At 40.5% G+C, this 21,932-nt stretch overlaps 1 protein-coding gene across 3 annotated transcripts; it reads right to left on the bottom strand.

Annotated features, from left to right (window-relative positions):
* Positions 1–217: 217 nt before the first annotated feature.
* coa1 (cytochrome C oxidase assembly factor 1) lies at positions 218–21,099 on the bottom strand. 3 transcript variants are annotated; one of them, XM_080034821.1, is made up of 5 exons: positions 21,040–21,099; positions 17,615–17,753; positions 5,500–5,651; positions 5,230–5,306; positions 218–492 (listed from the first exon to the last, which is right to left on the bottom strand). In XM_080034821.1, the coding sequence occupies exons 2-5, from the start codon at positions 17,706–17,708 to the stop codon at positions 381–383; spliced, it is 435 nt and encodes a 144-aa protein (XP_079890947.1). In that variant the 5' UTR covers positions 17,709–17,753; positions 21,040–21,099; the 3' UTR covers positions 218–380. The 3 variants fall into 3 exon arrangements, with proteins under 3 accessions (XP_079890947.1, XP_079890946.1, XP_079890948.1); XM_080034820.1 differs by having other exon boundaries at positions 17,615–17,748; positions 21,040–21,078; XM_080034822.1 differs by lacking the exon at positions 21,040–21,099 and adding an exon at positions 18,863–18,920.
* Positions 21,100–21,932: the final 833 nt, after the last annotated feature.

Here is a 21,932-nt window from a genome sequence, read left to right as displayed (position 1 = left end):
GTATTGAGGTATTTGTCTCTAGTTCTTTTAATGTATATGATAAATACACTTATTATTTATACCCTTCTCTAAATGCATTTAGAGTGGGATAAAGTATTCAAAAACAACCAGAAACTATAATATAAAACATAAAGAAAAAAGCTCCTCGTTTGGCTTCCCTGAGAAGACCTATTTGGCACCTTCCCTCTTCTGTGAAAACACAGACACAAGCACAAACAATTGTTAACTTGTCTTTATTAAAAATGTTAAATATGCTTCATTTATAACTATTACTCCAATACACTCAGTGCATGTGAAGCTGATGCCTGGCCCCCCTGGGCTCTGTGCAGCAGGTAACACTTCAATATCTCACAAATGTTCCAGTGAGTCCATGTGGTGGCTCACTGCCACTGTCCTGAGTCTATCCCCTGCGTGTGCTCTGCTTCAGGGGGGTTCAACAGGTCAATGGTCTGCCCTTCCCGGAGCTGTAACACAGCCAGCTTCAGACTCCATCTGTGGAACACAAGCACAGCTCAGGAATGCTGCATAGAAAACCCCTGAACGCTTTATTGACCGTGTGACCTAGTGTGTCCCCAAGGCACAGATAGGACATAGAAACACAGCCATACTTGCTTTTTACTTGATATTGATTTGCATAAAACATACGTGATTTGCATAAGCCTGTGTCACATTTAGGAGTCATTCCAATATGCATTCAAATCTGTATGCCACGTTTTACAGTGTGCATCCCCTTAGTCTAATGCTCCTCATGTCACCACACAACTTGTAACTTGTACTTTGCATTATGTCCTGTTTCTTTGGCACATATTGGTGCTAATTATTTGGTTCATAAGGCTCCACCGAGGTGAAATATAGGTGACGGGGTGTGGTGACTTCTAAATACACTCACATACCCAGTACCAGACAGTCACTGTACTCGCTTTGAGCTATGGCACATCAGATCCAATTCTGATCCAAAAAAAAGAAACAGCAACTTTGCTTAACAGTTGTAAAGGAGACAGTGAACTAATGCACATAATGTATGAGCCCCCGTCACACCTGACACAGTCCACATAAACAGGCAAAGTTAGAAGTTACACCGAGCAGTTAGATGTGTGTGACTGCTTTCATTTACAAATGTCTTAATGGAGATAAACACAGTGACATGTGTAATGGCACAACATCATATCTTCCCTGCTGTCCTCATAAGGCTGCCGGCATGGGACTGCAGGAGGATCTCCATGCAGTATATCCTCACAGATCATAGATTATTAGATACATCTCAGATGTCCAGTTCCAACACATTTGATTTACAGCTGCCTCATTTGAACATCTTTTTTTAAATAGCTAAAGCACTGCTTCCTCCGAGCCACACAGACCATGTCCCCTTCTGGGTGAAGCTGCTATGTGGGACTCTACAGCCCCTCTTTAACCTGAGCCTGACCCAGGAGACAACTCCAGGGCTGGGGAATGGTTCCATCCAGTCTGGAAGAAGTCCCCTCCATCTGAGGACTGGTTGTTCTAACATCTCTCACATCATCAAAGTCCTGGAGAGACTGATATTAAAGGGATAGTTCAGTACGTTTTAAGTGGGGTTGTGTGAGGTACTCATGTATAGTAAGACTGTTACCTTACGAAGATGGCAATCAGTGCAGTCACTACGAGGAGATCGGGGGAGGCGTAGCTGTAGCAGAAGTCAGCCATATATAAATGCCATATATAAACCCTAACCCTAACCCTGTAACCCTAAGCCTAGCAGCATTCACTGTAGATTCAGGATTTCCCTGTTTGTTTCTTTCAAAATAAAACTTCCAACAAGCGAGAAAAAAAAGCGATAAGGCACTCAATATTAATCATATGCGTCATAAAAAGACATGAAACAATGACATATTAATGGGAATGATCTATGAAGTCCAACTTCCACCAGATGACTGTTTGCTCCGTCTCTACAGCTGATCTGTTCCTCTAGTCAATACTGGATAGAACAGTATGTCATTGCTTTGAGCTGTGGCAGTGCGGCGCCATCTGCAGCTTCTGTTTATGCCTGTCAATACAGCACCGAACAGACAGAGCCAGACACCCAAACAATATTAAAGCCTCCAGTACAAATACACTCTGTGTTGATACCAGATCGTATTTCAATGACCATCCACAAAGGTCCTCACGTGCAAAGGCAGGCCTGCAGTCAGCCATGGACAAGGAGAAGCTCATCATTGTGTGTTTGTTGTTGTGTTTATGCCACATACATCGTATTTTCTCCACAATCACGCCTGATTCTCTACTAACCGCGGGCAGCGCCGTCGTATAGGGGGGGTAAGTTATGATAATTATAAGGGCCCACAGCCCGCTAGGGCCCACACAACCCCCCCAGTAGCCTCTATGACAAAATGATTATGCATACACTGAACTATTAAATATTCATACGAATGAATCCGAATCAAAACAAAGCCACAAGTCATACAATATTCTAATTTCAATAATTTCAAATACCCCCTTAGCCCCTTCTTAAATAATGGTTTGGTCCACCCGCCCTCGCGTCCCTGAAGAATCTGGCAGCTCCTCGCTGCGCTGTCTGTCTGTGTGTCTCAGCGCCGGTGCACAAATACACAAACACAAGTATGCACCCACGGTGCATCATTCACGGCGGACGAGCGTTTCTTTGAAATACGCTAATAACTTTTGGACCAGAATAGACGTGAATTACGCTGGTTGTTACTGCAAGTAAGTGAAATAAAACACAAGTTATAAAGCCCAACATTGTCCCATGAGTAGGCTTCACCTGTCCACCTGCATTCAGCGTGAACACGCGATATTTTAATCTGTTCTGTCGGTCCAGAGAAGCACAGCACTCCAGCTCAGCAGTTAACTAGCTAATCAAATTAAGCTGTCCGTCTTCTAATCGTTCAGCTTAGTTTGCCACGAATCATAAAATAATGCAAAGCCTGCTAATAGCGCTGCTGACTGAGACTAGTGTGGCAGCCCCTCCTCCCTATAGCAGTGACATACAGACAGAGAGGAGAGGAGAAGTAGGCCTACTGTCACTGAACCATGTTTTTATTTTTTTTTAAACTTTCCTCAGTATTCTGATGTCAGAAACAGACTATGATTTAATCTATTTGGACATTATTGAGTTTATTTAAAAACATTTGGAAAAAATTCCCTCAGTTGCCCATGCACTGTGTATATTCTATAGCCTATTTCACCCTCATCTGTGAAAAAAAGAAAGCTGGACAACAGAGTTCTTCACGTAAAGTTAAGTGGTTTCTTTAGAAAATAATATAGAAAGATTACAACTTTGTGGATGTTTATTTGCATAATATTCTATTTTATATTAATATTTGTTATGGTAAATACATATGTCTTTCTTCAATAGCTTCATTTCATTCATCTGACTCAGTGTCTCCAAATTATTCCAAAAATAAGTAGGCCTAGTACACAGAAAAAAGTTGTTCACACAAAATTCCTCAGATTTAGCCTCTTAATTTTCCTCTCAAAGTGCACCAGATTCATAGCCTGGAAATCCAGACCCTGATATCTTGAACGATAGAGGGTCTGGCCACGATCAATAGTAATTTCCAACTCAAGGGGTGGCACAAGGTGCGTAAGCCCCTTTCGTTTAGCGAACAGCTGTTAAACTGTTAAATTAAATGTTTGCCGTTGTCGGTCGGCAAAACAGAACATTCCACTTACTTGCTAATGAAAGATATGAGTGCCGTCTTCCAAATCGTTAAGGGTCGAGGCCAAAGCAGTCTCAAACTCACACAACATATCCGCAGCCATCTTTGATGTTTACTATCACAGCTTCGACGTCGCATGCACGTCACTGTCGTCATCCGGTTATGTCCTCCCCAGAGTACCATATAAAGGGCTCTGGCGCGCCCATATTAGATAGAACCAATTAAAACCATAGCCAGATTTCTGGTTTTCTTGATAAAGCTTCAACGGAGCGTGTCCAGACCAACACGCGCAGCAAATTGAATTTGCCAGCGCCTAGTGGCAGGTCTGGGAATGCCAGGCTACCAGATTCATGCATTTCACTTTAAAAAGGTAAAAAAACATCTCCCGGGGGGGCATACCCCCGGATCCCCCTAGGAGGGTCACAATCTCTGCTGGCTACTATTTGTTCCCAGCACTGGAACATTGGAGGCACTAGCGGAAAACACTGCTGCTCCCTTCACCACATGTCTGATACCCGTTGGAGTGCCCGCATAGTGGCTGTTTAAACAGTTGCAAATCACTTACCATCACTCCTAGAATAAGACAAGTAATAATACATAATTTACATAATAATACTCTGACTTGTTAAGTCGTTAATTGTAAAAAAATAAACAAATAGGGTGTACCAGGCACCGTCAAGAACACTGAAAAAACTTGAAAATTGAAGGTGGCAATGAATGGGGTAGAGGGGCCCACACCGATATTCTTTCAGGGGGCCCAGAATTCCTAGCAACGGCCCTGACCGCGGGAACTCCTCTCCTCTGCCTCCTGACCCCAGCTGTCTTGGCCGTGGGCCAGAACTCAGGTGAGAACCTCTGTGGCCCTGCTGCAGTTTGCCTATTGCATTGAGGTTGAAGTAGAAGATGCATTAATCTACCTGCTTCAATGAATCCACTCTCACCTGAACAAAGCAGGCAGCCCTGTGAGGAGTATGTTCTTTGATTTCTCCTCTGCCTTTCACACAATCCAGCCTACACTGAGAAGCTTCAAAAGATGCAGGTAGATGATTCCACAACCTCCTAGATGACTGACTACCTGATGGAGAGACACAGTGTGTGTGGCTGAGGAGATGCATGTCAGAGCCAGACAATCTAGGAAGGTGAACAAAGTGAAGGCTGAAGGCTGGCTCTGTGTAGTGGGGACTGATGTGGAGACAGAAGAGTTATACATAGAGAGAAGGATGTTGGTGAAGATAATGGAGAGCACTAGCCAGCCTCTACACAGCCTACTGGACAGACAGCAGAGGGCTTTAGAGGGAGACTCTTTGGGCTCCACACAGATGGGCAAAGTCAATGTTAAGAGGACAGGAAAATACAAAACTGTCAACTGTGCTCTTTGAAAACACAGTGTCATAATGTCACCAAGCCACATCAATGTTCCCTAGCAAGCAGGAGTGTCAATGTCAGCATCTAGATTTCACAATTCATTCTACTAAATTGCCGTCACAATCAGTTACATAACAAATCACTATGTCACAATAAACAGAATAAAAAATTGCATTTAACTTAGATATAACAGAATGAATGAACTAACCTGTTGGTATCAGGATCTCTAATTGAAGAGGAATACAGATAACCTCCAGTGGTTGAGCCAGTCACAGGGATCTTTATCTGAAACAGTGTAGACAGATAGAAGTCATCTTCACAACATGATCCTGTGCTACAGCTGCAAATCATCTGAATCCCACACCAATCTCATGTTTGATAGACATAGTGCATAGAGAACCAATATCACACAGGAGTGGTCAAATGTCCACCACAGAAGAAGATAATATTTAGATGTAGTGTTACTAAAGCACAGAACCTTTGCAGTGTGCTGATCTATGCGGTTGTTTCTGTCAGACAGATGGATGTTGTGGACTTTTAAAGGCGGGGCTCCCAGGCTTCCCATGGCAACTGGACAAGCTTCCAACTTCTGCACAGCAAGTCTGTGGTAGTCGGACGCAGCGAATCTCTCTAAATAGACAATAGACAAAGAAAGGGCCAATGAAGAGGGTTAGAAAATACTAATAAATAAAAGTAGTGAAAACATTAGTAACTTTAAACTGCAATGAGTGAGAGAAGTGTATCTTCTTCAAAGAAGAGGAGGACTAGACCATAGCAGCTGAATCAGTTAGTAGAGATGGAGCTGCTAAAGGGAGTTTCCCTGACGACAGGTAAAGTGTAAGCTCTGAAAAGTCAGTTCACACATACCGACTCCAACACTAGATTGAGCTATTCAGAGTTCCACACACACACTCTATCATGAACATTCTTACTGACACATCTAACTGCTTCTAAGCTGGCTAACATTCCCCAGACCCCTGATACCTGTCTGTACCCTGCATGGTGTCCTGTCCGTGCTGCTATTTGGCTGTTGCCTTTCTATTGATTACATGTGTATGCTACAGGCTGATGCAGTGGCGTGCACAGGTAGACCTGAAGTGGTGCTGAAGCACCTGCCCTTTTCCCCTGGCCCAATAAAGTGCCCTTTTGAAAAAAATCAAAAAAAAATCTGAAAGTTTGTTTGTTCGTTCGTTTTTTTGTTTTGTTTTTTTAACAGTGTATGTGGCCCATGCCGACATTATCATCTATACATGCTCAATGATTAAAAACGTTAGACAATAATGCCCCAATATATATGCCCCCCCCCCCTCCTCCTCCGCACACACTTCCTTTGTCAACGTGAACGCGCAGAGTGGACACAAACGGAGGCGCGTTGCCGCAGCAGTTCACAGCTGCTGCACACACACCTACTCCCCGGCCTGCCCTGCCCCACCAGCGAGGTAACACACATGAATGGAATCAAGAGTGTATTGTTTGCCCCCTAAGCCTCAGTTGCCAAGCTATAACATTTATTTGTCTCTGTTATAAAGTAGCCTCTATCATGCAGCGCCACACAGCTGAGCATAAATTAGCCGACTGTCCTGCTCAACAAGCTTGCCCAAAAAAAATAGATATGACGTGATGAACACAACTAATGTCGGCGGAGTTTGTCATTGGTACAGCATGTGAATCTATCAGTATGCTGAATATTTAGTGTTGTTTAGGTTTACTTTAGGCTATATAATTAACACTTCACTTGCAGTAATTTATTTGCTAAATGACAAACTGGCAATTCCCAATTGCCTGCAGAAAAAGTAGCCTTGTGCCTTGTTGTAATGTAGGCTAACCAAGCAGTCTTATTTTATATGGTTGGTCTCTTTTTATTTACAAATACAATTTACAAATGCCAAGAAAGGAGAGGTTAAAAAAGGAAAAAGAAAGGGAGCTACAGCAGGCAGCCCAGGGGAGCAGCTCTCTGCAAGGAGGAAGATGAAAGGTCAGAGTCATGTTAACTGTTCAAGGCCTTTTAAAGCTCAGATTTTAATGTTGAACTGTTCCTCAAATGTTATTGAAATATCTTAAAAGCTGTCCACACATTTTATTTTAACTGCGCAAAGTGGGTTGGTGGTACTAAATCAGTCATGAAGCTATATAAGATAATTATATTATTTTGTCCCAACCATAAGTTATTTCTATGTTACAAGACTTGCAGTAATCTTGTATTTACCTTAAAGGTCCCATATTATGCTAAATGCACTTTTTAAATGTGTTCCAACTAGGGATGGGCATTTTAAGAAATTCAATTGATCGATCATCGGGAAAATTAACAAGCAATTATCGAGCAATCGTTATCTTTTTTTACATATTAAAAAATGCCAACAGAACATCCAAAATACAGCGTTTTTACCATAGACTGTATACAAGAGGTTTTTACTCAATTACATCTTTAATCCAAGATCTTCTAGGCAAACAACAATCTATTAAGACAAGGCAACTTTTTAAAATAAAATAATAATAAAATGCGGCGCTGGTTAAAGCCCGAGGCTATGAGCCAACAAGGAGCCAATGCTACGATACCTTTAAAGTTTAAACACATATGCGCCTCCTAAGATGCTGCCAAAGACTGCATAAGGGCACGGCACGTTTCTCTGAGTGGTAAAGGACCTAACGTTACTTCATCTAATAGACAAAATGTGCAAATTATTTTCCCTGATGAAGGCGAAGTAGGAAAGCATAGACGCTAAAGTTAGCTGCTAATGCTAGCAGCGCTAACGTGACACGTTTAACAGGGTCGGATGTAGGCTTCAATGTACAAGTGGTACATAATTCGGTTTGTTTAAGTGTTGTACTTATACAAGGTTTCACAATGCTTAAAGAGGACCTATTATACTACTTTTCTGGTCTTAATTTATTGTTTTACACTGCTATAGAGCAACCTGACACGAATCACATCACAAAAAACTATGTAGATTTTCGGGAAGCTCTTTCTCTTATTTTGGCGATCCAGCACGTCCTGTCAACACTTGAGTGTGTGTGCTTCGGCAATCTCCGCTCCCTCCGCCTGTGCATCGGCCATCTCCGCTACCCTCCCCCCCACCCTCTTGCAAACCCCACTCCGTTGTGATTGGTTACCTTCCTTCCGGAACACTTTCAGTGGCGGGAAGCGCGAGCATGGACCTATAAGGGCGCGAGGCAGACGCGAACAGGGAAGTGACAGCATTACCATACATGGAAACATCCGCGTGGTCACGTCACAAATTTTTATGCGACGTCACGAATTATGAAAGGGTAGACCGCTTTGAAGACGTGACTTCTCGACTGGCTAGAATAGTGTTTAGTGCTCTGCACAGACACCCCAGACGGTCAGCAGGGAATACGTCGAAATGCATGTAAGTCATTATTTGATAATTTAGTATGGTTAAGCATGACTATGAATCATCATAACAACGTTTATAGGTCATAAAAGTCAAAAAGCATCATAGGTCCTCTTTAATGTTTATGTCTATGTTAAATCACATTATTCTGTATCATTACTACATGCTGTCTCTGTTCGAAGCTGCTTTGAATTTATTGCTTTGGAATTGTCTTTATCATCCAATGATTGTTTTGTTGTAATTGGTGTGTACAGGCCCCCTTCAGCAGTAAATAGCTCCTTGAGTGAGCTAGCACATTTAATCTCTCCATATGTAAATAGAGAGGTCATTATGATGGGTGATTTTAACATTGACTGGCTTTCTGGTGCCTCTGAACCTTTTAAAGAAATATGTAGCAACCTAAATCTTACACAAATAATAACTGAGCCCACAAGACCAAATCTAAAAAACCCAGCAAAATCAACTTTGATCGATTTAATATTATCAAATCAAAGCAATAAAATAGTTTCTGCTGGTGTCTTTGAGCTTGGAATCAGTGATCACTGCCCGGTGGCCTGTATCAGAAGTATTCATCTTAAAAAATCTCAACCCAAAATCATCATTAAGCGTAATTTTAAAGGTTTTAACGAGCAAGCATTTTTAAATGAACTCTATCAAAGTGACATTCATCTCACAAGTGAAATATCTGATGTGGAATTGGCCTTAGAATTTTTCACCAATACTTTCTCCTCCATTTTGAACAAGCATGCACCCCTTAAAAAGCACAGAGTAAAAAATAGATCAAACCCCTGGTTCACAAATGAATTGTCCGATATATTTGCAGAGAGAAATAAAGCATGGTCCCTAGCTAGACGCTCTGGTGAAAACTCCAAGTGGACTGCTTTCAGACAAATCAGAAATAGGTGCATATCCATGGTTAGGAAAGCTAAATCAGACTACTACCTCGAACTAATTTCAAACTGCTACTCCAACCCTGCACTATTTTGGAAGGCTGTGAATTATAACAAAAACAATTCTAGCACTGTTCCCAGTCAGTTAAAAATAAATGATCATATTTTAAATGATCAGAAAGAAATTGGTTTAGCTTTCAATAAACACTTTATAGCTGCTGGTAAACTCTTTCACAATGGAGTATCTACGCCTTCTACGCCTACCACCACGAGAAATAAAAATAGCATACCACCTGTCTCTAAAACTCCTCTTTTCAGCCTTGTTAAAGTCCCAACAAGTATTGTTGTAGATGCGCTTCTTGCCATCAACCCCAGGAAGTACATGGGAGAGGACAATTTGGACCCATTTTCAATAAATCTCTCTGCACTTATCATATCAAAACAAATAACCCATATTTTTAATCTTTCCATCTCTTCTGGTATTGTTCCTAAAGTCTGGAAAAAAGCTCACGTCATTCCATTACATAAAGGGGGTGACAAAAGTGATCTTAACAATTACAGGCCAATTTCCAAACTCCCATGCCTGGCAAAAATTCTAGAATCAGTCATTAATACTCAGTTGAAATCCTTTTTATCCAGTGCTTCCATTTTGAGTCCATTTCAATCTGGTTTTAGGGCAGGCCACAGTACTATATCTGCTGTCACTTTGGTCTTAGACAACATTGTTACAGCTATCGATAAAAAAATGCACTGTGCAGCACTTTTTGTTGATCTGTCAAAAGCTTTTGATACTTTAGATCACCATTTGCTTTTAGAGAGGCTGCATGAAATTGGTTTTGATTATTCTACATGTAGCTGGTTTAGGGACTATCTCTCTGATAGACAGCAGTCAGTTAAGCTGGGAAGCTACCAAACTGAGTTTTTAACAGTTACAAATGGTGTTCCGCAGGGCTCAATTTTAGGTCCAGTCCTATTCACAATTTACATCAATAACATTGTTTCATCACTACAAAACTGCCATGCCCATTTGTATGCTGACGACACTGTACTGTATTGCATTTCTGATTCAGTGCAACAATCTGTTCAGAACCTACAGAGCTCTTTTAACACCCTGCAGAACTGTCTAGTGGATCTCAGGCTTGTCCTTAATATAGAAAAAACAAAATATATGTGCTTTTCCAGAGCAAGAATTACACATTTTAATGATCTTATTATTCACACAAATAATGGATCTCATATTGAAAGAGTCACTGAATATAAATATCTTGGCATCTGGATAGATGAAAAACTCTCTTTTACATTTCACATAAAAAATCTTGTCTGTCGTCTCCGACAAAAGATTGGCTATTTTTATAGGAATAAAGCCACCTTCCCGTTGTTCAGTAGGAAAAGGATTATTGAGGCAGTTTTTATGTCTGTCCTTGATTACGGTGATGTGGTTTATCGGCATGCATCTCGTTCATGCCTTAAACTCCTAGACTCTGTATTTCACTCTGCTTTGAGATTCATTACAGGAGATGCTTATGATACACACCATTGTGTTTTATATGAAAAGGTTGGGTGGTCCTCCCTTAAGGAGAGACGTGATGCACATTGGCATATTTTTATATATAAAGCTCTGACTGGAAAGCTACCACTATATTTGACAGAAATGCTGCTTATTTCAGATGGGCTTTATCAAACCCGCTCAACTGACATGCTCATGTTATATGTCCCCTATGCCCGGTCTGAGCTTGGTAAAACCGCTTTTAGCCATAGTGCCCCTGACTCCTGGAACAGCCTACAACATACAATTAAAATAAATACACTCATAACTGTTAACCAATTTAAAATTATTATTTTGAATCAGCCCCTCTACACTTGTAACTGTTTTAATTAGGCTATTATGTCTCTCATTCAATTGATCTGAATGTTTTAAATTGTTGTTGTCTGTGTGTGTGTGTGTGTGTGTGTTAACTTGTTATGTATTCTCATTGTATATTGTGTATATGTACAAACTCGACGTCATTGTAAAAGAGGGTCACCCCTCAATTGATCTTTCGAGGTTAAATAAAGGAAAATGAATGAATGAATGAAATAATGAACTTAGTTATTTTCGGTTCTAAAGCTGTCCGGTCCGATGCCAAACTTCTCCTTAACTTCTTCCTGTTTATGTTTTGAGATATACGGCAGCTCGCAGGCTGCTGCCTGAGCCTGTTCTGTTGTCTCCTACTACTAGTTAAGTATCCCTCCCTGCTGATAGGATGTTTAATTGCTGCCCATACAGTCTTTGGTGCTGCCTGCCACATAGTGAAACTAATTGCTGTGCTGCCGGACTCACACTGCGCAACACAACGGCTATATAATCGATAACAATTTCACGTGATCGATAATATTCTTAACGAGCAATGATCGATTAATCGATTAATTATGCCCATCCCTAGTTCCAACATATCCATGCGTCCACGGTGTGCCTAGAGCAGGGGTTCTCAAACTTTTGATAGCTGAGGGCCAATTTAGGAACCCAACATTGGACCGAGGGCCGCCGAAGGAAAAAAAATTATAAAACTGAAATAATTTCAATGGCCAGCGTCTTTGCGTCTTTACAGTTTACATGTATTGGTCAGCATCCAATACTGTGTAATTAACACATTTAAAGTAATAAATGAAGGGCTAGGTCTCATTTCAACATTGGGGAACACACATTAAAAGCGGGGGTCTGGGGGTTGTCCCCCAGAAAAATTTGAGGTTTGAACACTTCATTTTGTGCATTTTGGTTAATTTTTATGCAGTAATTTGTGTCTTCTGTATTTATTTATGGTGGAAATGTTAAGGAAAAGACAACTCGCTCCCATTGACACACATCTAATGGAATATAAATCAAGGCACTGAGGCATTCTGTATTGCATTCAAATATTTATTCTACTTTATTGTTCAAAACTTTCTACACATTGAAAACGTATCACCTTTTTGAGTGTTTTTTGTAGGACTCACTACTCATGATGCAGCAGCAGTGTTAACTATTATGACACTAAACATTGGAAATAAACAGGGTGGGCTATCAGCAGTCAACTAGGCCGATAGTTCCATGGCTATCAGCAGCTAGCTAACGTTATTTTGTTAGCTAAACTTTAGGCAAAAGAGTTAGAAACCAGATAATGTTAGCATCCATCCTTAGACACTTGACCTAATCTAATTCACCTTGAATGTGAGAAAGTGCATTGTATTGGGCTTGACAAGCTCACTATCTAACAACTTACATTGGGACCACTACACTGCCTGCTGCACTGCGGGAGGCTGACCAGCCGTCTGCAACGAGAGGCAGAGGCCAGCCGAACTTCGCAAGTTTAATAAGTGGGGAATGAATACAAACAATTAGGAGGGATATTTAAGTGTTTCGACCCCTCTACTGTTTTTACTGTTACGGGGGACGCATCCCCTCCGTGCGTTTCAATAAAAAAATAAAAAATTAAAAAAATAAAAAATATGATAATTTTTTTTTTTTTTTTTTTTTTTTTAATAATTCATAATTCAATGCGGGCCGCGGGCCGCACTTTGAGAACCACTGGCCTAGAGACTGCCAAAATATAAAAAAAAATAACAATCTCTCCTTTTCTCACTCTCCCCTTTTCTGAAACCCCCACCCCTCCCCCTCAATATACTCCAGTCAGAATTCTCCCAGTTTCTGACCTCACAAACTGGAAAGCCAGAAGCTTCCACTGTGCAGCCCACACCCCTATAGTTGTTGGAAATGTTGTTTCACGCTGTTGTCTTTTAAACTGTTCTGAAAATGTGTGTTTCTGTGGTCTGTTTATCTTTAATGGTCTCAGAAGTGTTTGGATGATCTGTGTGTGTGTATGTGTGTGTGTGTGTGTGTGTGTGTGTGTGTGTGTGTGTGTGTGTGTGTGTGTGTGTGTGTGTGTGTGTGTGTGTGTGTGTGTGTGTGCGCGTGCGTTTGGCATGTGTGTGTGTGTGTGTGTGTTTGTCCTTTTAAACTTTAACTTGACCTGTCTTTTCAGCCCTCACCCCCCTCCCTCAGAAGACTCCTGTCTTTTTGATAGGCCGTCTTTGTAATTAAGAGGTTGTTGTTAGTTACCTGCCTGGTTCAATATGGGTCAAATAAAACACAATAAAAACAATGTTTGATTCCCTTAGGGAGCAGAGACACGGCTGTTACTATGTACGAGAGAACCTTAAGTATGTACGTGTGAACGGGTTGTAAGAGTTTCAGTTTCAATTATTAGTTAAAGTAAAAGCAACAATTAAGATTCCACTTGTGTGTAAGCACCAAAAAGCCTCAATCTCATTTCATTCTAACAGGACAGATAATGAATGATTTTATTTGACCATTTTGATATAAAAACATGAACAGCACTCTGTCACACGTTAAAATACATAAAATAGCCAGGGATAGACACAAAAAAGCCCGAAGGCTTATTGGTCCCTGATTTGGGCAGGAGAAGAGGGAAACAGCAGCAAATGATACATCAACATACACAAAATGTACAAAATACATAAAAATCACACACATAATGACCACCATTAAGACAAGCCTAATTATGGCGTCTAAGCCATTTTTTCAGGGCCTTTTTAAAACTGCCTAAATTCCTGACTAACGTGAGTGTGCCGGGTAACCTATTCCCAGTAGTGTACCGTGGGGTTTCAGTCAGGGCCTTCAGTAGCGAACTCCAACCCCCCTCCCCCCCCTCCCCCTCCCCCAAACACTGAGAAACTTACACGTCAGGTGCCGATACAGCCAACACAGCCACATACAAAATATAGGCTAAAATCACAGTATAGCCTACACACTAATGCATGTCACTCGACAACTGTTTGCAAACGCATAACACGTTACAAAACAAGCATCCAGTTATTGTAATAGGGTTCACCGGATGCTTGCGCAACTTAAACGGATTCAATTTAGTATAGCGACAATATTACCAATGCGCCGCATTCGCTTCAATAACAAAAATGAAACATGCAAGAAGGGTCTTGTATGCCAAATATTTTACAACAGCCAATCCAACCAGCATATTAAGAAGTGTAGTTGAGAGTTGGTTCCCATATTATGCTTAGAAAGCGGCATCAACAATGAAAAACCGCATCACCTACTGCCCAAGTCCCAGCAATATAGGCTACTACAAGGACCATAACAAACAAACAAAATGGTGTTAAAACCCCATAAAAAATGTTATCTCTTCACAGATAGACACAGCCAAAAGTAACACTCACCCATCACTTGTAGAGGAAACCCATCCTCGGATCCTATAAGCCATTAAGGCTGTTAGAATCCGTGATGTGCCATGTTCCTTCACAGGTTTAAAAAGCAGACACGGCCAGCAACATACCGGTAACTTGTTCCGCTCGGTGCTAACTGTTAGCCAGTCATAGCGTCGTAGTTACAGTCAGTGAAGTGCCGCAAAAAAACGTTGTCAGCCCATCCAGCTTATGTCTAGTATTCCTGTCGAAACTATATCTGAACTATGTTAAACGATCACCTTTAAATAGCCACGCTAGATCGGCAACGGGATGAGTAGGTTGTGTGAAAGCGATGGCCATAGTAGTTCACTCACGTCACAATGCTAATAGCCCGCCGAAGTTTCAAACTTCGCTGATGATATCACGTGGGACTAGCGGCTGAGATATCGCTGGGCCCTGGGCGCGGGCTGTCACTACACAACAGAATCTGATTGGCTGATGAGACATGCCAGTCAAAGTTATCATCCAATAGGAGACGGCAGCTTCAATGAAAGGCTAGCAATATTTCTAGTGCAGGTCCCGCTGCTCCACATAGCTGTGATGCGTTTAGATGAGGATATGCCTGGGAAATCCAGCTCAGCCTCACAAAAAATAACTATGTTCCAAAAAAAATTTAATTATTATTGTAACGTACTGATTTTTTTCAATATACAAACAGACAATAAAAGTCATGGACCGGAAACCCATGAGATGGCATCACTGTGGCATTCTAAAAAAGCACAACCAGAGCGGCCAAGTCTCACGCTTTGGCCGTGAGACACACGCATATCAACCAGTTCACACGCCACACCTCCAATTTCTCACGCAGAGAAATGAATCCCCGTAATATATATATATTTTTTTTGGTACTTTTACTTTGAAAGTCTTATTTTGGAAAGCTAAACGAACTGAGTTCCGTGACATCCTCTTTCTGCAATGCTTTCTGCACGCGCGGTTTCTTTATAGGTCCATGGCCGTGTGCAGCCCGTAGCCGCAGCAGCCACTTGGCAAACCACCACGGCCACGCCCCCCTGCGTTACACTACAAAACTAATAAAAGCCCACCGCCTCCCAGTCCCGCCCTCTGTTCAAATTATATGGAAAATTAATGACAACAAGGACGCCGGTATTAAATGAACAAAGAGGTAAGAACACCTTAATTCAAATCAGTCACTTCACTTGATATATTCAAGCTTGTTTTGCATGTTATTGGGCTGGTTGACACACCAACACATTTTTGTTCTAAAATGTTGTCAACATTAATTGAATGAATGTATTGAGTAACTAAGCTTAGAGGTTACTGTGGGAAAAATATGTTCTGAGAAGACATCAAGTGTCATAGATTTAATATAATAATGGTGAATTGAAATTGGATAATTGGATAACCCATACAATGTTGAATACATATAGAATAATTACCTTTATTACAGTTTAACCAAATGTTTTAACAATAGGCTACAGGAGATATTTGAAAGCACTACACATGCATTGTAGGCTATTCAATTAAATTTGTGTCAGCGAAACCGTGAATGTTCTCTTTTACTTTACATAAAAATGAATGCAGAAAAGGCACACATTGCTTCATAAAAATTCACCAGAATGCAGAAAATTAAGTGTTTAATGCTCAAAATTTTCTGGGGGGGAACCCCAGACCCCCACTTACAATATGTCCACACCCAATGTTTAATTAAAACCGGTCCTACGACTTTGCAATTCATGAATTTGTTTATTTTAATAGGATTTTTGATGTTTTATCACATTTTCCAATTGTCTTTTATTTCTGATTTATTATGAACAATATGTAAACTTGCAGGACACTAGCAAAAATGATTGGGTGGGAAAGAGGACATGGTTTTGGGTCCCTCGGCCAAAAAATCTCACTCCAAACTTTTGGTGAAACTTGGCAGCCCTGAGCACAACCTTTTCACCTTTGATAACTTTATTAATTTTAGTAATCTTAAATTGTTTTTCAAGTGTGTAAATAACCATGTGTCACCACTGTTGTCTGAATTGGCCATCAGACGTCAGAGCTCTCGTCGGGCAAATACACGAGCCTCCATCAGTGGTGATTGTTCCAATGCACAAGACATCTTTCGGTCAGTCTGTTTTCTCTGCAAAGGGGGCAACACTTGCTAACCAGCCCAACGTGTAACTAGTCCTCTATGTGACCCACTTTTCCAGCTGCATAATAGTTCAAGCATATGGACTCTAACTAACCAAATAGTGTCAAGTAATTCCTAACGGCATCAATATCAATACAAAACCAAGATAAACTGTACTTTTTGATTATTTGTTTGGCCAAATACCTGATGTCTGCCTCAAAGTAACTCTTCAGACTGACTTTTGAGTGTGTAGGCATGTGTGTGTGTGTGTATGTGTGTGTGTGTGTGTGTGTGTGTGTGTGTGTGTGTGTGTGTGTGTGTGTGTGTGTGTGTTCATCTCTACACGTAAGGGTTAGGATCAGTAAGTGTAAGACAGGTGGTGTGTTTTCTCCAGCACCCCTCACATACAGAGTCTAGCTTAGCCCCACGTTGGACACCCTCCCTGACCTGCGAACAACATCCTCCAAAGCCAAATACTGTGGAATGGTGGAAGATTGTTTAAGTGCACGAATTGTAAGTACTTTGGGTTAAAGGTGGAGTTAGCATTCATGGAGGAACGTTTGATATCAAAAACACTTTTTTTTTTCAAAATCAGTGAATATTTCTTCAGGATCCGCTACCTGTCTGTGTGCGCGCTGGGAACAAAAACCAGTGTAAATACACAGCCTACGCTCTGTAAATTGGTATGTAAACAAAGGGTATGTAAATAAGGGGGCCCACCGTAGCTAGCAACACGCCTGAATGTTTACAGAGTGTAAAGGCTGCTGTGTATTAGCACTGGGTTTTTTTTCAGCCTCACACTGAGATACAGGTAGCGGATCATGAGGATCATTCACTGATTTTGACAAAATGGGATTTTGACAATAAGCGTTCTCCAGAATCACTGACTCCTTTAAATGATATCAGTAAAATGCTGTGAGCAGAAACAGCAGGTGAGACACAGCAAATGTACCGAACGCTTTGAAAACGTTGCACACAGCTCCACATACTCCCAGTAGCACCAACGTGTCCACACACCCCAGCTGTACTCACTCTGCTGCAAGTAGTACATGGTGCCGATGCCTCCACCTGTCAGTATGGTGGTGAAGATAGCTAGCTGCTGCAGGTGACTGGTGGACACCTTCATCTCTGCTGTAACGCTGCACAGACAGGCCCTGCTCTGGTCACTGTACTGGGGAATATGTATACACACAAACAGGGAACTGTGAGCAATTAAATAGGCCTCATGTTGAAAATGATAGAGTGAAATGTAAGCCAATATACCACGGTTTCACGGTTTTGCGATTACAACTGTGTTATTTTGAAAAGCCTGGGTAAAAAACAACAATTATTTTCCCACCTGAACACAATCTTTTTATTTTTAAACAACATTTGAATATTCTGAACATTGATGAACTTCTATGATAACATTATACAATAAATAATTGAATTATTTTTAACAGAATGAATATAAAAGCAATCCTATAAGTCAGCAGCTCAACAAGGTTTTTAGAGACATGCTCACTTTCTACACATTTCTCTTTTAGTCAGAGTTATGATGCAGGAATACACTGTGTGCAAAATTTTTAGGCAAGTTGTATTTTTGAGGATTAATTTTATTATTGAACAACTACAGTGCTCTCGGTCAATCCAAAATGTTAAAGAACCTAAGAGGTTTTGTCTTTCTTACGAGAATATAGGCCTATGTTTTGCTATTATTAGGCAACTATTAGTATGCAGAATTATTCTGGAACTAAATAAAAAAACTAAAATTTTCCCATCTCACTTGTTTATTTTCATCTGTTAAAGTGAGAATAATAAAACAACTCAAAATGTACAAATAAAAATTTCCGACAAAAAAATCAGTGACCAATATAGCCACCCTTCTTTTCAATAACTGTCACAAGCCTTCCGTTCATGGAGTCTGTCAGTTTCTTGATCTGTTGACGATCAACTTTTTGTGTAGCAGCAACCGCAGCCTCCCAGACACTGTTCCGAGAGGTGTACTGATTTCCTTCACTGTAAATATCCTGTTTAAGCAGGGCCCACAGGTTCTCAATACCTTTACTGGCTAGCCATGCAATTGAGTAGCCTACTTCGATGCATGTGATGGAGCATTGTCCTGCATAAAAATCATGGTCTTCTTGAAAGATGAAGACTTTTTCCTGTACCACTGTTTGAAGAAAGTATCCTCTAAAAACTGGCAGTAGGTTTGGGAGTTGATTTTGAGGCCATCTTCAACCCGAAAAGGTCCAACTACTAGCTCATCTTTAATGATACCAGCCCATACAAGTACCCCACCTCCACCTTGCTGGCGTCTGAGTCGAAGTGGAGCTCTGTGTCCGTTACTGATCCAGCCACAGGCCCATCCATCTGGTCCATCAAGAGTCACTCTCATCTCATCAGTCCATAAAACCTTTGAAAAATCTATCTTCAGATATTTCTTGGCCCAGTCTTGACGTTTCAACTTGTGCGTTTTGTTCAGTGGTGGTCGGGTTTCAGCCTTCCTTACCTTAGCCATGTCTCTAAGCACTGAACACCTTGTAGTTCTGGGGCCGTATTCACAAAACATTTTATCTTAGCCCTAAGAGTACTCCTAAGGAGCACTAAAAGTTCTTAGTAAGGAGTAATTTCTTAAAACCTATTCACAAAGCTGATAAGACCAACTTTTACTAAGGAATGGGAGGGACTCATAAGCTAAGACTAGAGGGCGGTGTTGACCCTGTTGCTATGGATGATGTCATGTTCATACCTTCTATGCCCACAGTGATTGGCTGAGAGGGAATGAGAGCTAAGAGTGAATTTATGATAGAAACACTGTGGGAGATATCCATATCGTGTCGCTGTATTAAAGTAAAGAGTTTTTATAAACAATTAATGACAAGTGACACTGATTTAACATGAAACCCAGATACTGCAGGGTTTCCCACACATACATTCACTATTAACCTACAAAAGCGCCACATAGGTCTATTAATTTTAAATTTTACAATGATTTGTATCGGAAAAAATATCCTCATTGAACAGCTGCACGCCACGCACTCTCACTGTATTTCTCTCAACGGCGTACTATGCAGCAATAGTCAGACAGCGACAAACCAGGAAATTCACAATTTAGAAACAACAGCCGGCGAAATCGTAAAGTGCATGCGGAAGGAAAAAGGCGAGACGCACAACTATACAGTAGCGGACCTGTGGAACGGAGGAGATGCTGCATGCGCCACATATAGGCCTCTACATAGTAGGAAATTAAACCCAAACGTGACACCAACAGTAACTTTAAGTGCATCGTAAGCCCAAAGCAACTGCAGGAAAAGGAACTTAATAAATATTTTTTTATATTAATATAATAAATATAAATGTGTCTATACTTTCTAAATTTAACTTTACTAAGATCATTAAACCCTCACGGTTATTAAAGGTACCTTTTGTAAAGCTCACTAGCATTAAATCTCTCCAAAATGCCATCAAATGGTTGTCTGTGAATTACTCTTAGTGACTTAGGAGTCCTCTCGAGGACTCCTAGCTTTTCATAGATTTAGGAGCTAGTTTTAGCGCTAAAATGCTTTGTGAATTACACTTATCTTATAAAGTTAGGAGTCCTAAAATTAGGAGTGAAACGCCCCTTATTTTTGAGAGTTACTCCTAAATCAGCACGTTAGGACCTACTCTTAGCCTTAAAATGTTTTGTGAATACGGCCCCTGAGCACTGCGGGTAGGTTGCAGTTCTGACCAGATGGATGAAGTGAAGGAAATCAGTACACCTCTCGGAACAGTGTCTTCATGGAGGCTGTGGTTGCTGCTGCACAAAAAGTTGATCGTCCACAGATCAAGAAACTGACAGACTCCATGAATGGAAGGCTTGTGACAGTTATTGAAAAGAAGGGTGGCTATATTGGTCACTGATTTTTTTTTTTTTACATGTCGTAAATTTTTATTTGTAAATTTTTAGTTGTTTTATTATTCTCACTTTAACAGATGACAATAAACAAGTGAGATGGGACATTTTTCGTTTTTTTATTTAGTTGCAGAATAATTCTGCATACTAATAGTTGCCTAATAATAGCAAAACATAGGCTATATATATTCTCGTAAGAAAGACAAAACCTCACTTTTACTTTCGTAAACATTCAGGTTTAGGTTCTTTAACATTTTGGATTGACCGAGAGCACTGTAGTTGTTCAATAATAAAATGATTCCTCAAAAATACAACTTGCCTAATAATTGTGCACACAGTGTAAATACCCTTATAGCCTACTGAATTATGTATTTGCAGTATATTGTGGCCTACAATTCATACGTCGACATCAATAATATTAAATAAAACAATTGAAACTAGCTGTTTAATTTTGGGCTTTCCACACGTTTTTACTTGAACCTGTATCATTTAAAAAAAATGTTAGTGCCTAAGGAAGCCTACACACTTTCAACACGATATGTTGTTGCTCACTTGAAATGAAATGTGAAAACATTCTCACCTTGTTTCACACTGGCGGAGCGGAGCATACATAGGACAACGCTGCTCTTTACATCCGTATACGTCACAGTGTCGTCAACTAGTTGAGGGTGCGCTTCATGGACCTATTATTAAAGGTGCGCTTCATCAATACCTTGGCGTGTGCCTCTCATGTTTGGGCGGGCGGCGTCTGTTATTCTGTTCTGAGATCATGTAGCATTTATTTGATTCTTTGGTATCCATTCCATGTGTTTTAACGTTACATTTGACATTAAAGACAACTATCATGTAGCCTACTGTGGAGGATAAAGTTGTGCAGTTCAGAGGAGGGAGATTTGCTCCTACATTTAGTTACTGCAGAGCCTGCAGTAAGTTTACAACACAGATGTTATCTATGCTATGATGTGTTATCATCATAAATCAAAACAAATGTATTTTAAAAAACCTGGAACCATACGTCAGACGTACGAGATATGATAGCCTATAGGCCTATGCCTATAGTTGTAAATCACACACACTGACACACACACACAAACACACACACACACACACACACACACACACACACACACACACACACACACACACACACACACACACGTTATCATGAATAGACCTATATACAGGCTGGTTACTGTCAACATAGCTGTTTCAACACTCCTTTCTACCCCTACCGTCATCTACCCTTTTCCCACCAAAATGAGCGGGTCGAAGCGGGTTGTTGCACTAATTGTGCAATTTTTTGCTGATTCAGAATTATTTTCCCCCATAAAAATATAAAAATAATATCTATATCTATGTATGTTTTGTATATACATATAATTATTATATTAATAATAATATTTTTTTTAGAAAATGTCCTTCTGTTAATTCAAACCAAACTTTAAAACATTAAACATAGCCTATTAAATAAAT

This window comes from Ammodytes marinus, assembly GCF_949987685.1.
Source record: "Ammodytes marinus genome assembly, chromosome: 9".
In the NCBI taxonomy this organism is placed as follows: Eukaryota; Metazoa; Chordata; class Actinopteri; order Uranoscopiformes; family Ammodytidae; genus Ammodytes; species Ammodytes marinus.
This window is presented reverse-complemented; position numbering and strand designations above follow the sequence as displayed.